Source organism: Mus musculus, chromosome 1 (genome assembly GCF_000001635.26).
Source record: "Mus musculus strain C57BL/6J chromosome 1, GRCm38.p6 C57BL/6J".
Lineage (NCBI taxonomy): Eukaryota > Metazoa > Chordata > Mammalia > Rodentia > Muridae > Mus > Mus musculus.
Genome location: NC_000067.6, coordinates 73010827 through 73028134, shown reverse-complemented (window position 1 = coordinate 73028134; position 17308 = coordinate 73010827). Strand labels below are relative to the sequence as shown.

Sequence of the window (17308 nt, the reverse complement as noted above, 5' to 3'; positions counted from 1 at the left end):
CAGTGTCTGGGAGTTCATATGTGACAATCATATTGTGTGTAAAGGATGCTGCTGGCTTGGAGATAAGATACATAAAACATGATTAGTTCTAGTTCCAGAGAAAAGCTTGCCTCACTACCAGCCCACAGGCCCAAATCCAGCCTACAGACATTGTTACAGTTCTGTAACAATGAATCACAGGCCTGGTTATTAATTTACTATAGCTGGTCTCACCTGCAAAGACTAAAACTATGCTACCTGGCTCTTTACCTTTCAAATGTCTGTTATTTCCTATAACTCACAGAAAACCTGGGTCATAATTGGTTGCTTCCTCCAGGATTTTTGAGCAATAAATTTTTTTGGATACCTTTACACACTGGATTCAAACTCATGGATCCCAAAGTTGGGATTCACTTGGGCACCTATTGGATCTTCTTTTACTGTTTTGCATTTACTTGTGTGTTTGTTTCGTGGTGCTGAGTAAAAGCCCCACCTTCATGCACAAGCTAGACAAGTACTCTTCTGTGCAGCTATCGCTCCCAGCCCTGTTGCATTCCATTAGAGGTTGTGAACAAATATGACCTGGCCCAGTGCTGTACACAATAGCGTTACTCAGCAGGAAAGAAACCCTGGAAAGTCAACAAAACTGCAAGTATAGTCACAAAATAGCAGGGAAGGCTATTTGCTTCTAGCATTGCGCTCTTCTCTCTCTCTCTCTCTCTCTCTCTCTCTCTCTCTCTCTCTCTCTCTCTCTCTTCTCTCTCAGTCAGTGTGCATAGAGCTACCATTACCTACCATGAAATGTGCCCATCAAATATTGTTGGGCCCTGATAATTAATTTCAAAGTCTACCATTGCCTGGATAGGCTTCTGAGCTCAGTACAAAATGGGGGGGGGGTCCCTTTATCAGCAGGGCTTTTGCCTTCTCTGACCTTGTTTGGGGAGCTTGAAACCCCAAGCCCTCTCTACCTGTGGAATGCCATGTAGCCTTGGTGCTTCCTTTCTAAGAAACCTGTTTCTCAAACACATAAGATTCCTGGGATGCCTCCCCTTGCTAATGAGGCATCTCAATACCTTAGCCTTCAGCCAATGGCCTTTGCCTACCTTGGATATTCCCACCCATTTCCCTAAAGCTATATAACCCTTGATTCGGCCCACATAACGATCTGTCTCCCCGAAGCTGATCCTGGAGTGTTGACATTTCTGTTCATACTCACAGGCTGTCTGAAACCCTGTTTGTTCACTCTGTTCCTTTTGTTTTCATGGGTCAGCGGCCAACAGCCGCAGAAAGCAGGGAGGATCACCAAATATCACTAGTACTATCACAAGACTAACTAGTTTCCTGTAGTGCTATTCCAACACACTGCACTTCAAGACTCTCTGCTATTGGGCCCAGGGACTCTATCATAAAATCTTCAAACAATACAGCACCATTTCCCCTCAACCTCATGCTGAGACCAAATATGATAACCAAAGAACAAAAGCGCTCATCAGAGAAGCCCAGGAAGTCCATCACTACCTAGAAAACGAGCCAAGACTCTGCTATCCACCTAAGTCAGCTGACCCCCGCCCCCAAGGGGCAGCTCCTTTCCAGCCTTTTCCAGCCTCTATACCTTTCATGGTCTGAGCAAGAGTTTTGAAAAGCCAGTTCTGAGACCTCACACTTACAGATTAGCTTTGGCCTTGCTGGTTTGAGAGGAGAGTTACATATATGTATATCTATGGTGAGGCATAGTATGTGAATGTACCGAGGTCCAAGGTTGATGTCAGGTATCTATCTTATCACTGACACCCACAGCTGATACTCAAGGCAGCTTGGTCTGGAAATTCCTTGTCTCTCCCTCTCATGTGTTGGATTACAATTGGGTCACCACAGCCACTCATCCTCTTACCCGAGTCCTAGGGACCTGAACTCTTATCCTCATGCTTACGTACCAAGCACATTACACACTGTACTACCTCCCTGAACCTCCTTGCTGGTTTTTCAACACCACATTGATGGCCTCCAGAAAAAGGTACTGTGTTTGGCAGAACATCTGCAATTTATTAGGAAGGACCTGGGGTAGATCTGGTACCTTTATGTAAATTACACAAGATTCAATTATACAAAGAATACCAAATGTCTATATTTGATCCCCAAATTGTCCCAACATGCATTTGTGCTGGGCACACTAAGACATTTGGGAATGTTGCCCTTTAAAGGTGTTCTGAACAGGCATATACTGTTGTAGGATAGCTGTACCTTTGCGCTTATACTTATACTGCACTGGGGTTGGAATGACATGGCTTCTTAGAAAAATATACTTCTCTGTTGCTGCCAACAGATGACTCTAGAAGTGTAAGCGGATGGAACTCAGTTTCACACCACCTCCACCAGCAGCATACTACCCAGTATCTGGCAGTGTTTAGAGAGGTTATCAAACTAAGTCCTTTTCAGAGCCAGAGAGCATCTCAACTTATTCCAAACCAAAGCCCAACCGTGAATTTCATTAGTAATCTTCCAAACAGGAAAAAAAGTGACATATTTCCTCTGACTCACTTCTCTCTCAACCTACCACACCCCACTATCTTATTACATTAAAAAGGGGGGTCTGGGATACTCCAGGGACCACAGATTACTTCTTAGCTAAATAATTACACTCAGAAACATTTTTTTTCCGAGAAAGAAGAGGTTTTATTTAGAGACCCTGGGGTGGAGAAGCAAGCTCGACGATGATTACGGTGGCCTTAGGCTTGCATCGGGACCCATCGTTCTTTGAGTCAACAATGGGAACAAATGTGACTTGGTACTTCATGGTGTCTAGAAGCTTCTTCAGCCAAAGCATGTGTGCCTCACTGAGGAGACAAAGGAGGAGCTGTCAGGGACACTGGAACGTTCTTCAAAGGGACCTTACTAACTCTGTTACCTGAAAACGCCATCCAAGGCAAGGGCTCAAAGTATCTGAGTGCCCACCTTCAGAGGTAAGGCCAGTGACAGTGTCTCCTACTGAGTGGACAAGAGCAGAGAGAGACTTTACAGCACAACGACAGTGAACACAGACATCTGGTTCTCTGTGTAGTTTGGGGAAGTAGAGAAGCACATAGAAAAATCAGCTAAGGTGGACTTTTGGAAGCCGTGATGATGAGTTATACTTTATGCTCTAAGCTTGTGAGGATGTCTAACCTTTTGACATTCTGATGCATTTGTCAACAAATGTGTTTGGGCACATTCAGAGCTATCATGCAGAGTTTGGACATGCCTACTTTAGATAAAAGTGTCCTATTTTAGAAAATTAGCCAAGGCTAAGATGGTAATTACTCTGTTTTGAGAGTCCCCTTTGTAATCAGAAAGCATCATCGTACCTTTTGTTCCTTCTCTTAGGTGTTTTCTTTGCTTTGTGTCTCTGTGGGAAACCCTTCATGTAACATGTTGGACACCAACACGTACAGGCTTTCGCCATCTTCTCAAGGTTCCAAACTCTGGTCAGCAGTGAGGTTCTGGTTGAAATAATATCCTCTGGCTGTTCTCCCCGTCATCCCTCTCCCTCACCCCAAGTCCATCAGTCCACATCAGTCCAGCCATCCTCCCTTTATAAGAGTCTGTGACACGGACTCTCCTAGAGAGGGCCTGATGACTGAAGACACATTGTCACAAAGGCTGAGAGCCAGCGTGAGAGCTTGCTTGGGTGACTGGGGAAGAAGGGGGATATTTCACTAAAGTCAAGCAAATACTTTTGAGTCCTCTCATCAGTGTTCACATAGGAACTTTATATGAATGATTGCAACCAAGTAAAACCCCCGGTGGGCCTTTCAAGCACAAGTCTGGCATTTTAGATAAGCATGATTCTAGAAAGTTCTTGATCAGGAACTTGAAAAAATATTGAATTCTTAAAATGTCTCTCCTAAGGTATAATCGACATACCAGCTTCAATATTTCCAAGGTACAATTTGAGAACTTTTGACACTGATATAACCAATGGCCACACTGTAATATAGCAAGGTAATAAATGTAGTCCTATGTTCTTCCAGAATGTCTCCCCTCTCTTTCAGTCCCTCTCCAACAACATGGTAGTTAAATCTCCAAGCCAGTACCTTTATTAAAAGTCAACTACCCCTGCTTCTTCTCCCAAGAACATCACAGAGATACAACTTCAACCTCAAGTTTAATATCTAAGAAGTCATATAAACAAATAATCAGTACAGAATCTAGTAAATATGAAATGTGACCAAAACAGGCCTTTTAGGGGCTGGAGAGATGGCTCAGTGGTTAGAACTAACCGCTCTTCCAAAGGTCCTGAGTTCAATTCCCAGCAACCACATAGTGGCTCACAACCATCCATATATAATGGATCCGATGCCCTCTTCTGGTGTGTCTGAAGATAGCGACAGTGTACTCATATGCATAAAATAAATCTTTAAAAAACTTTTTTTTAAAAAAAAAGAAGCCTTATGAGATTTCATGTGGTGATGAAGTTATAAAGCATGGAGTCCTTGGACTTTGGAATATATAATAGCTATTTAATAAGTGTTAAGAATCAGAATTTTCCACGAGCACATTCACTTATTGACTCTTCATGTGTTAAATATCAATTTGACGATAGAAGTGGAGGTTGCTTGAAGGAGAGAATAGATAACCTGGCTAGAGAGGGACGCTGAAGATAGCAGGAAAAGGTAGAAAAGGAAATGAGAATATGAACTACATCGGCTGGGAATGTTTCCTGAACTTCTTCAAGCAACCAGTATACAATTAGCCCATTTACAGGAAGCTTTATGGGCAACATTAAAAGAAAAGAAAAACTTAAGCAGCCTCCATAATAATGTATTTGAAGGTAACACAGATTCTCTAACCGGGCTACCGGTTATGTTCATATAAAGGTGGGCACCACAGCCGCAGACTTAATAACTGCAAGGAAGAAAAGGAGAGAGTCCAAGAAAGGGCCCGAGGTCAAAGCTGAAGATTGATGGTGTCAATCATCAGGGTCAAGTTGACAGTGAGGGCCTAAGAGAGAAATCTCCAACCTTGAGAGCCTTGACTGGGATTCCTTTTCAAAGCAAGACTAAAGCAGAACCTTTGCACTTCTCTTGTCATTCATGGTTTTAACCCCCAGGAAGAGCAACAAAGGAAGAAAAGAAGTTCATGGGGCAGGAGGAAAGAGAAAGAGTGGTGTTTACATTACATACATACCTGTCTACAAAGTGCCTGGGCTGAGCAGGGAGATGGGCAGGTGCCATAAGCCAGGGGTGTACGCATCACAGAAAGTCCAGGATGCAGAGGGGCCCTAGGTTCATGCTGCTGGTGCCACTCAATCATCTTTTAACAAGATGCCAGTAGATTTGTCTTATACCCTGAATAAATACAGTTGATTTTGAGAAGCAGTGACTTCCTGGAGCAGATGGTACAGGGAGTGACAACTAGAAGGCCAAGAGCACCTGCGCGCTCACCTGAAGAGCTCTTTTACAGTCTCCTACTTTAACCAGGAAACTGTTTTAAGCTCAGTTTTCCAGCATGAAGAAAATGTCCCTATCACAGAAGAGTGGTCTCTGGAGGAAACACATTTCTGCTTGTGACAGAATCGCCACCAGAAGCCAGGCCATCCTGTAGCTTTACCCTTCACATTTCCTCTGATGAGAATAAGGCTGCCCTGTATCAAGAGCTTCTTGACAATAAAATCTAGCTAGTGCAGCGTTCAAATACAACTGGGTGTGGTTCCGGTCCTTACCTAAAAACCTAAACTTTTTCTAGGCAAGTTACTTCTGCTTTCCCAACACAGGGACATGAGGGGCAGGGGTAAAATGCAAGCGTTCCACATCTCTGCTTTTGAGATTGTCACATATGAGAATTCTATCAGAACATTGGTGGTGATGGTGTCAGCTCCATCTTTCTTTTTTTTTTTTTTTTTTTTTTGATGACCTGGAGGGCATCATCCTGAGTGAGGTAACACATTCACAAAGGAACTCACACAATATGTACTCACTGATAAGTGGATATTAGCCCAAAACCTAGGATACCCAAGATGTAAGATACAATTTCCTAAACACATGAAACTCAAGAAAAATGAAGACTGAAGTGTGGACACTATGCCCCTCCTTAGAAGTGGGAACAAAACACCCTGGGAAGGAGTTACAGAGACAAAGTTTGGAGCTGAGATGAAAGGATGGTCCATGTAGAGACTGCCATATCCAGGGATCCACCCCATAATCAGCATCCAAACGCTGACACCATTGCATACACTAGCAAGATTTTATCGAAAGGACCCAGATGTAGCTGTCTATTGTGAGACTATGCCGGGGCCTAGCAAACACAGAAGTGGATGCTCACAGTCAGCTAATGGATGGATCACAGGGCCCCCAATGGAGGAGCTAGAGAAAGTACCCAAGGAGATATATATATATCATAATGAACTAACCAGTATCCCGGAGCTCTTGACTCTAGCTGCATATGTATCAAAAGATGGCCTAGTCGGCCATCACTGGAAAGAGAGGCCCATTGGACACGCAAACTTTATATGCCCCAGTACAGGGTAACGCCAGGGCCAAAAAGGGGGAGTGGGTGGGTAGGGGAGTGGGGGTGGGTGGGTATGGGGGACTTTTGGTATAGCATTGGAAATGTAAATCAGCTCCATCTTTCTATAGCCACAAGCAAACTGATACTCTGTCTCCCTTAGAGCAAAACTGAGTTCTGATACTCTCTTGAACCAAGACTGGTCAGAATGGTTATAGCATTCATGATAATAGTAATAATAATAATAATAATAATACAGTAGTAGTGGTAATAAAGACATAATTTTTGGTCCCTTGAGGATACTTCTTAGAAGACATCCTTGCTGTTTGGCTACTACCTCCTCTGCCTGACGCCCCAGCCCCAGCCTGGTGGTCACAATGCTCTGTGTCATCAATTATGAAAGCACTGGTCTGAGCATGGAGGAACCTCTGAATCTTTTCCCTTCTTAGTGGCAAATATTTCAGGGGTATTCTCAAAGTAAATGATGTCCCTTGGATGGTGGAAGGACTTCTAGAAGGCAAGAAACCCAGCACATTGCTCTTGGAACATAAAGAGAATAAAGGAGCTAAAGGAATCCATGGGGAATGAGAAGGTAGATCAAATAAAAGACATTTCAACTGTGCATCATGGCCTATGGCAAGAAGCCTGAACAGGGGATGAGGAATTCTAGGCACAGTGTCTGACTTTGGTTATAATTTGTGACTTTGCCTAAATTACCTACATCCTGGGCTTATTTGCTATGTTCTCTAGAAACGCTCCAACTCAAACGTCCCTGTTCCAGTAGATAAACGGATTAAAGCATTCACTCCTCTGGTCCACATGAGAGTAGGTGATTTAACGCACATATGAAACTTAAAACATACCTTTCCAACACTAATGTGAAGCCTCGAACTAAACTACATGGTCATGGAATTCTGACAACTGACACGTTCTTTAGATGCAGGCTAAGGTTAGTGGGGGCAGAAAAGTGGTCAGTGTTATCTGGGACCTTCTGAAGCATGAAATTTGGCTTTGCTTTGTGTATATAACCCTACCATGCAGGTTATTATTAGTGATGGCTTCTGGGAAAGCAAAATGAAGTCCAAATAAATCAGACTTTTATTCCCCTCAAGGACCTACAGATTTATAGCCTGCCTCTACCAGAGAGACCACCTGCCCCAGCACTCTCCTTTTGTGTTTCTTCCGCTATGATCCTAACACAAGTGTGAAAGAAAAGGCAGAGTGGAAAGTCAAGGCTGGACATTTTTTCCAACCAAATAGAAAAGCTACCGTGGAGCCAGGGGCAGCTCTCAGCCTTGAGATCAGCAAGAGTCGGTCGGCCCTTTCTCTTCCACTGCCTAGGTATATTCCTTTAGACAAAGAAGACCCCAAAATAAACAGGACAAGGACTTGCAAAAGGTCTCCCATAGATACAGAGTCCCTACCTTTTAACTGTTAATGTTTGGGTTAGTAATTGTTTGTGAAAAGACACCGGGAATTCTGTAGAAAAGATGGTAGAGGAGCCAAGCAGGAAAAAAAGAAGGGGAGGGTGGCCCACAGCATGTTTAGAACCAAAGTGTTCCAAAATATTTCCAACATTTCATGATAGAAGTGAGCTGAGTGAAAGCCCTCCTCTTCTCTCAGAAAACCACTCTCTGTCCTGGGTCTCTGGTCTCTCTTGATTCCCTACCAACGATACTGGATATGGTCTGGGCTCAGAAGGCGCTGACCATCTGTTTTCACCTTCCCTAGCCTCTCCCCAATGGCCATGGCCTGTTTGAACAAAAACATCAGCAACAGTACACAAGACAGGGCGTACATGTGAGCAGAATAGAAGGTCCCCCTCTCCCCAGCTGAAGTCAACATCTGGAGAGACTTAGATTTCAGAGAGGAACTCAAACTTAGCCACCACCCATGTGTAAGGACTGCCTGAAACTTTTCCATTCTCCCTCTTAATGAACTCCAAGTCCTAACTTGCTGGATAGACCCATCCCTGTGAAGATGCCTTTTGGAGGCCTCAGGAAAATCCGTGGAGTTTACAGGTCAGAGAGAATCCAACTGGAGATATGACTGTCACAACAGTAAAACTGAACTTGTCCTTTCTAAGAACAGGGCCAGTGAAAGAATGGGCCTTAAAGCCCTGAACTACAGTTCAGAGGGAAATTAATCTCTTTCCCTCGCCCTCCTTCTTTCTTGCCCCACCCCCACCCCTCTCCAATAACTCTCAGAAGCTATCCATTTCCTTCCATCTCCCAGAAATAAAAGGCACAAAAGCTGAGTCCCATGGGGCAAGCTGAGGTGTGGAAGAAATAGATCGACCAGGCTTCTCCTCTGTTGCTTTACTTGAAGCAACTCAGGCAAGAGTCCACTCTGCATTTGTTTCCACATCAAAATTAAGCATCAGAAGCCAGAGTAAAAAGACCATGAGCAAACTAAGCTAACAGATGGTTCTCAGTGGGGTGGGGGTCGTCTTGGAACCTGCTAAAGGGTCAAGGCTGAGTTCACTGGTCTCCTACTAAGCTGCCTCACTGGGGCAAAGAACAACTCCACGGGGATCGATGCTCAACCCTGCTCTGTCCAACCCAGGAGGTATGAGATAAGAGTCAACCCTCAGACCCCCAGCACAACCCTTGCCTAGCCTGTGACTGTGCTTCTCCATAAATGGCTCTCTGCCCCTCAGGTTTCTCAGAGGGATGGTGGAAGTAGAATTGAAACTAGGACCTTCCTCTTTGCTCTTCACCATCTCTGAAATCCATTTGCCTTTCCCCTGCCATCTCAACTCACTTTAAGCAGAACAGGTTCTATGGGGGTGAGAGTTGGAAACAAGAAATAGCATCCTATCTCAGATCATCCAAGAAATAACAGTCTCTTAGACCAAAGGTCCAGTTCTGCTGAAATACAGAGGTGAGCAAGAATCAGAATGTAGATCTGTCCTCACCATATCCTTCTCATTCTGGTGAGTGAACTGTCCATAATACTTTGAAGTATCTAGTCCCAAGTGGGACCATGGCTGTCCTGATAGGAGATATGACATTACATTGTCTCCTCATCTGACCAGTTCAAGAGAGAAGGTCTATCCAACAATTATTCCAAGAAAAGGATCCACATTCCTTTTCAACAAAAGCCATCTCCCCACCCCTTCCGCTACCAACTACTACTAGAAACTACATCCTTTTGTTCATCAGAAACTTAAAAAGAAACAAAACCTGAGTCCCATTGGATAAGCCAAGGTGTAGAGGAAAGATTCCACAGTTGGGAGAGAACACTGTAGGAAAATGTTCATAATTACAAGAGGACCACAACGACTGCCAACTCTTCTTGGAGGCCACCTAATCACCTAACGCAGCCTGCTTACTTGCAAACAAGAGACAGGGTCCTGAGAAATCCAACCAGTCCCAGAACCAAGATGAGATGTCTTCTGTTGAGACCAACTTAACACCATGCCGGCACCACACAGCAATCCAGACACAAAATGGGCTTTCACGTAACTCGTTGGCTCAATCTGAAGGGCAGTGTTACAGGATAGTAGACTTTGAATAAATGTCAAAGGGCAATGAGTGTGTGGAAAGTGGGGGAAATCTTCCTTAGAATTGTAGGACAAAAAAAATGGGAGAAATAGGATGACTTAAGAAAATTAAATTCTATTCTTTTAACAAATGTGGAAACAAAGGCTCATTGAAACCCCATTCTGTGGCAGAATCATTTACCAGCAAGCTCTAAGAGGCAAGCCAAGTCCTGTGTTTCTTGGGGATTTGTGTTCTTGTGGGCCTGTTTGTAAAGGGAAAAAAGTGACTGAAATGAACAGAGGAGTTTGAGATACAACAGGGCAAGGTGGAACACTGCTTTAAGATAGCTTTACCCTCTATGGGAATGAGAGTCACCCAGGAATCAGTGAACCAATTCTTAAGGAGTCCTTTTGGCTGGTATGGAAGGGATGCTTTGTGTGATGCTGGGTGGGAGAAAAGCAGTTGCCAAACCATCTTCAATTATACCAGGAAGTTTTAAGAATGAAAAAGAGGGTGTCATGATGACCTGAAGTTACCAGGGAAAAGCTACTATGCCATGGAGGGAATCTGGCACCCAAAACATCATTACCTATAAGTACGAGAAATATGAGATGGGGAGTTGAGCCACGTCCTCTTTTCTTCTCCACCAGCTTTGGCTAAGAGCCTCCCCCATGTTTGTTCAGTTCTTCAATAAGGATAATGGTGGGGAGAGAGAGAAAGAACTTTCAGTGTCTGTTGAAATTTATTTTAATGAACTCAATATGAGTTATAAAATCCAAAATGTGGAATGACAAGACTTGCTGACTCATATACACCATAATCATTGCTCCGTTTCTCTATCTAGAAGTCACAAAGGCACTTCAAACCCATATTCAAAAGCCCAACCTGATCCTAGCAACTCAAGCATCGTACAGCTGCATTACACAGAAACAGGCCACTCCCTGACACTGTCCGTTCTCATCTCCTACATCCATCTCCAAGATTATGTCCTTGTCTTGCTCTCTACCTGAACCAACACATCCCTTGTGCTTCCACAGCTAAGCCCCTATAAAATACTTGCTCCTGAACCACTGCTTTGGTATAGAGGTGTCTCTTAATCACCCACTCAGCAGCATCAACAGGACTCCCTGTACAGATGCCTGACCACTGGTCTAATGGATTTCATTCACTAGGCTAAAGGGTCCATGCACACACGAAACTTTTTTTTCACTTTATTTTTTTTTTATTAACTACATCCTGCTCACTACCCCTCCACCTGAACACCCCCTCTAAAAGTCCTTGTTCCCTCCCCTTGTCCTCTGACAAGGCAGCTCATATCCCGCAGATAGGCAACAGCTTTTGGAATATCCCCTACTCCACTTGTTTGGGGTCCTCATGAAGACCAAGCTGCACATCTGCTACATCTGCGTGGGGGTGGGGTGAAACTAAGTCTTACATGTTTGCGTTCTGGTTGGTGGTTCAGTCTCTGAGATCCCTAGGGTTAGTTGACTGTTGGTCTTCCTATTTCCTTCAGGGTCCACAATCTTTCCCCCAACCCTTCCATAAGAGTCCCAAAGCTCCACCTACTTTGGCTGCACACACAGGATTTCTGTCTTTAGACTATATCTTTAGACCATTTCCCTAGTGCCCAAACATGATAGACATATCCTATGTAAGCAGTAAATTTTTGTGACCTAAACTTTAAACAGATTTTGCATTCCAGGCTCCCAAAATGACAGGTGGCAACCTTTGGAGATATCTGTCACATCTGCTGGGGTTCTAGCTCTACTGGTTTGTAGCAGCGGAAACCAGGAATATCAATAAAGATCCCCAAAACACATGAGACAAAACCAAAACTTAACCCTGTCTCTGGTATCAGAAGTGTCAAGACTGGGAAGGAAACTTCCTATTTTTGAATCATCTCTCCTAGACTCAAGTGCTTATGGAAATACATTTGCTTCCTGAGGGTACTGTTGAGACTTACACTCGCACACATATGAATATCCACACTCAGTGACTTTCAAGTTCCCTACAGGCAAGAAACATACTTTAATGACCACGGCTAAAGCACTTTCCAGGCCAAGCCACAGGAGTGGAGGAAGTTAGATGTTTAGTACCTGTCTGAAAAGCCTTCTTTAACCTAAAAAGGGGACCAAACCTGCATTGAAGAGGCTGCTTCCTTAATACTTAGGTACCAGCAAGGTGTAGCAAAGGTTAGTGATGTCACAAGAGAGCTGCACCCGGCTGCTAAGCCACACCCCTTTGTGCTCACAATGGCTAAGGCCTTAAATACATGGACTCCCGGCCCTGCCGGCCTTGCAAAGCCCCTCATTTCGGCAGAAAGTACCATGTCGACCAGCCGCAAGCTAAAGACTCATGGCATGAGGAGAGGCAAGAACCGAGCTCCTCACAAGGGCGTCAAGAGAGGTGGAAGCAAGAGAAAATACCGGAAGAGCGTCCTGAAAAGTAGGAAACGGGGCGATGATGGTAAGTGCCGGGTGAGCAAGCAGGGGAACAGTCAAACACTAGGACTTGCTCTTCCAGACACCTTCATGGAGCCAGACCTCAGTAGTAAACAGCATCCCAGCCTGAGATGCCAGAGTTCTAGCGGCTCATTTTTTTGTTTTTTGGTTTTTTTGTTTTGGTTTTGTTTTTTGTTTTGGTTTTTTCGAGTCGAGGTCTCTCTGTACCCCTGAGTGTCCTGGAACTCGCTCTGTAGACCAGGTTGGCCTCGAACTCAGAAATCCGCCTGCCTCTGCCTCCCAAGTGCTGGGATTAAGGGCATGCGCCAACACTGCCTGGCAAGCGTTTGAATTCTTAGGGACAAGGATTCTGACGGCTGGGTACTAATGGGTGTCCTTGTTGTAAATCTGTCCCTCCCCACAGCAAGTCGCAATTACCGATCCCACTTGTGATGCGGCAATGAGCTCTGCCCTGGTGGTCTTCAAACAACACGGGGCAGGAGCATGAGGACATCAGAGGGGGACTGCCAAAGAGATCTGAAGTTAGACCAAAAGCCAAAGATCCTATCAGAGTGGGTAAATGCCAGTCGTGACGAAATTCGGAATGTATATGTTGGCTGTTTCTCCCCAACATCTCAATAACATTTTGAAAACAAATAAAATTGTGAAAAACAAATGTTCTTTGATTTTATTTTGTTTAGAAAATATTTGGGTTTCTGAACTTGGGTTGGAAGTAAGCTTTTATGTGACCCTCTCTCTGGTTCATCTTGCGGTATGTTCCAACTCTGCCTACCATGAATGTGGTCCTCCGAAAGCAGGTGGTCTGAGTCTGCTTGGGAGACTGGTGGAATGCCTTGTGAGCTAAAATGTCTAACTTTTATACCCCAAACCTAACTAAAAGTCTGCAGGCTCGGAACACTCATCCGTTTGCTTAGAGGACATGCCTTTGGTCAGAAGTCACGGGAAGGTAAGTACCCGGAGAAGCCCTGATTCTGAATGCAGTATTGATCAGAAAGAACAGTTCCTTTGCATATTGGTTGGCATGTCCAAGGGAAAGGCCCTCCTTAGGAGACATAGGTTGGATCTCCAGTTCTCCTGGAAATAGACTGAGCCATTGTGTAAAGGGTCTCAGGCTACGTATCAGGATGGCTTTGCTGTTTGAGCCCAGCTCAATACAAGTAGAGGAGAGCCAGACTGTGAATGGAAGCAGCCCATCCTAAAACACAGCTATGAATGGTTTATCCTGGTCCAGTGTTTCCTCACTATGCCCCTTTCCCTTTTCTCTTTTGGAATGTAATGTCTACACTTGGATTCTTTGGCTCCTAAAGTTGTTTGGAAAGAATTAGGTGTGGCCTGTATGTCACTGGAGCTTGGTGTGAGACCAGTCATTCACTTCCAGTCCTGTCCTGATCTACTTCTCCCAACACCACCATGCCTGCCTGTGCTAATGGATAAGAAATTCCATGATTGTAATGCCTAGACAGTGGCCATACAGAGCAGCAGAAGATGCTATTTCTCCCCAGGGAGAGAGACCTGGACCAGCTGATTCAAGTACTAAGCTTCAGCACTAGGCTACTGTTCCCAACCACTTGTGAACAAGTTGCTCAACTTCTCCAAGCTTTGTCACCTGTTCTACCGAGTCAGAACCATGCACAAAGCAACTCACACCTACCCAGAGCATCAAAAGGAACCAGATGAACCCTAAAATCTCCACACAGGTCTATAATGGGATAAAATAGTGTGTAAGTCTAGCTAGAAGCTTGCCTCAGGGACTGAAGGGAAACCACATCATTCACTATCCAGCAAGTTGGGCAATTCAACCACCAAGCGATGGGCACCATGGCCTGCTTGAGTCACAGAAGGCCTTTGTGTCTCGAAAGAGAGGAGGAGGAGGCCTCTGGCTTGGGAAGAGTGGTGGGCTGGTCTGAATTTCGTCTAAAACCTGGCGTGGTGCCCAGCCTATGTTGCAAGGGCAGGTGGGTAGAGGCACCCATAAGAGGGGGACAGGTGTGGGCAAAGACTTGGAAAATCAGAAATGTCTCTATTTTCAGCTTGTAATTAATTGAGTCCCATTTTTAATGAGTGGCTCATAGGCAGATACTCAAAACATCAGAGTCCTCAGAGGAAAACCCAGGGCCCATCCTTTCCTCTACCTCCCTATGTAGCATGGACCACATTCTACCCTACTGAACAAATTGGGAGTAGTAGCAAACTCATTTGACTTCTACAGTTTTCATTGGATGCTAAAGAGACCATTATTTCACCATCACCTATTTAAATGCCCACCACAGTTCAACAACAAAGGTCTATTTCTAACACATTAATTTAAAACTACAGGTTTCTGTCTCATGGTCCTAGAGAGCACAGGTCCTCTCAGGTTGGGAAAATATCCTCCCTGCTTCCCACACCCCTCTCAGATGTTTCAAGTATGAGGTTAGAGTCTGGAATTAACCTCAGAAGAGCTAGTGTGGTGTTTTACTTGAAATACACTGAATAAATGGGGGAATGCTCTTGACAAGGGACACTGTGTTAAACTCCCCTGGGGGAAAAAGAACTTCACAGCCTTTTTACTCCAGTCTTTAGGGCCCAGTGTGTTGTAGGGTGGAGGAGAACATGGACAGAGCACACTGGATCTCTGACAAACTCGGTAGACAGTGGAGGTAGAGAAGCACCCTTTGCCAGACAACCACCCTCCCTTTAGCCCCACTGGATGGGCCAGATCTCCCTTATTCTAGTAGTGTGCTAGAATGCTCTTTCACACAGCTGTAACACTGGAAAGTGGACATTCTCAATGGAAGCTTCATGTTGCTAGGGGTCCATTGTTAGGTATCCTGTCAGTGGGGCAAATGTTCGCCACCATAACTGAATATTTAAGGGTGTCTTTATCCCTTCTCAATTATAAACTAAGTCACCTTGCAACTCTAATGTTGATCAGCTGAAGGGTGTTGGAGCAAAGTGGATGGGTTTCATAGAGTAAAACTGAAGGGCTGGGGTAGAGGTCTGAGGAAAATAGACATTCCACTAATGGAAGCGGAAAAAAAGCAAGCAGCCAGCCAATAGTGTCCAAGAAGCAGTAGGGTGAAAATGTCATTTGTGTTATACCTAATTCACACTCAGAACGCTAATCAGAAAGTAGACAGTGGTAGATGAGCTCATGACGGTGCTTGTTGCCAAGCCTGACAACTGAGTTCAGTCCCTGAGACTTCCATGGTGAAAGGTTGTCTTCCGAGCACACATGATGGCACACACAAGCACACATGCACACATGTAACAAATTTTTTTTTAAGACTTGACACTTGGAACGTGAATGGGACTGAACAAACCAAACTGTCAATCCACAGGTTCTGAAACTTGGATGGATTGAAATCAAACCAAAAGAACTATTAAGAACTTTGGACCCAGAAATTTCACTTGAAGGATCCGTTATGGCTTGGACATGTATTCTCTCAAATTTCCTATTGGAACTTAGTCCCCAGTGTAATGGCATTAAGGCTGATTTGGGCCATAAGAATTTCGCCTTTTTAAAGGGCTGGAGAGAACTAGAAACCTCCTCCTAGGCTCGGGGAATGTACAAGATGCTATCTTGAGAGATCAGGCCAGCAGACTCCTGATCTGCCAGCCCCTTGACATCAAAGCCTCTTGGACATCTTGGTGTTTTGTTATATCACTGAATCCTCTAGACTACATCATATCTTCTAGAAAGGTTCATGGACCTCTACAACCAGAAGTGTTTAAATTCAAAGCACAGAACTACTTGTTATAAAAATGAGTCATCTGTAAGTCCAATTTGGACCTCTCCTTTATAGGACATCTAGGAGATTAGTCCAGTCACTTCTATGCCTCCTATGCCATTATTTTACAGCAGTTATGATTACCTATGTGGGTGGTTATTCATTTGTTTTGAGACAGCCTTTTGCTTTGTATCTCACCACATAGGCCAGCCTGGAACTCACCACATAGGCCAGGCTGACCTCAAATAACCAACCTCTTACCTCAGCCTCCTGAGTGCTGAGATTTCACATATGTGCCATCACACTTTCGACATACATATGTCTGTGAGATTGTCAAGTCATATTATTGGGTGAGGCAAAAGAGATACAAAACAATACATGCAATAAATACACGTATCTTTAATTTTTATTAGCATCTGTCATGTGGAGTGAGCAGTTTCATTAAGACATATGTATGTATGAGAGGTAAGTTGATCAAATATAGACATAATTTTTTGGTTTTCACACTATTGACACCGATCATCTCTCAAGAAAAGGAACATAGAAGACTTTTTATTTTTTGTATATCTTATTACACATCACTTCTATAATTATATTAAATGCTTTGGGACTGTGAGACGTTTCTATCTGGTAGAAGAATGAGAGCATCAATAGCTCCTTAGCAAAGAGTCTCTTTGTTCCAAAGGAAGTACTCAAATGAGGCGTTCAGTGATATAAATGGAAAAGGTCTTTGGAGTACTAATATTCCCTGTTAACATGTCTCTGGGTTGGAGCAAAATAAACCAGACAGGGGGTATTTGAAAATACCTGTCATATATATCATGGCTGAAAAAAGAATGAGAAGCCAGAGAGAAATGGAGAGCCCCTTGTAGCACACCTATTAGCCGGATGCTTAGCAGGTTTGAGGACAGAGCATGGAATAATTTCCTAAGAACTCTCAGTATGAACAGATCCTCAAACAAAGCCCTGTCACAAGATAACCACCCTTACTCTCTGCCTCAGTGGGTGTTGTCTGGGGATAGTGCCTTCCTATGTTTGCAATGGCTCATCACTGCAGTAAAGTGTTCCGATCTTTCTCTTGGGTTTTCAATGATCTCAATGTGTTTTTAGAATACCATCAGCACTAGGCTAAATTGTGTCCACCTAAGAATCCCTCAAGCCTAGTACCTAAAAATGTGGTTGTATTTAGAGA

General features: G+C 44.1%; 1 protein-coding gene and 1 long non-coding RNA gene across 3 annotated transcripts; one reads left to right on the top strand and one right to left on the bottom strand.

The window, feature by feature from the left end:
* Positions 1-2626: 2626 nt before the first annotated feature.
* Positions 2627-12099, bottom strand: 1700027A15Rik (RIKEN cDNA 1700027A15 gene). 2 transcript variants are annotated; one of them, NR_038001.1, is made up of 3 exons: positions 12041-12099; positions 10534-10629; positions 2627-2813 (listed from the first exon to the last, which is right to left on the bottom strand). It is a non-coding gene; the product is annotated as an RIKEN cDNA 1700027A15 gene (long non-coding RNA). The 2 variants fall into 2 exon arrangements; NR_038002.1 differs by lacking the exons at positions 10534-10629; positions 12041-12099 and adding an exon at positions 3321-3549.
* A 136-nt stretch (positions 12100-12235) lies between these two features.
* On the top strand, positions 12236-13061 carry Tnp1 (transition protein 1). Its single transcript, NM_009407.2, has 2 exons — positions 12236-12410; positions 12810-13061. The coding sequence occupies exons 1-2, from the start codon at positions 12272-12274 to the stop codon at positions 12836-12838; spliced, it is 168 nt and encodes a 55-aa protein (NP_033433.1). The 5' UTR covers positions 12236-12271; the 3' UTR covers positions 12839-13061.
* The last annotated feature ends 4247 nt before the right edge of the window (positions 13062-17308 follow it).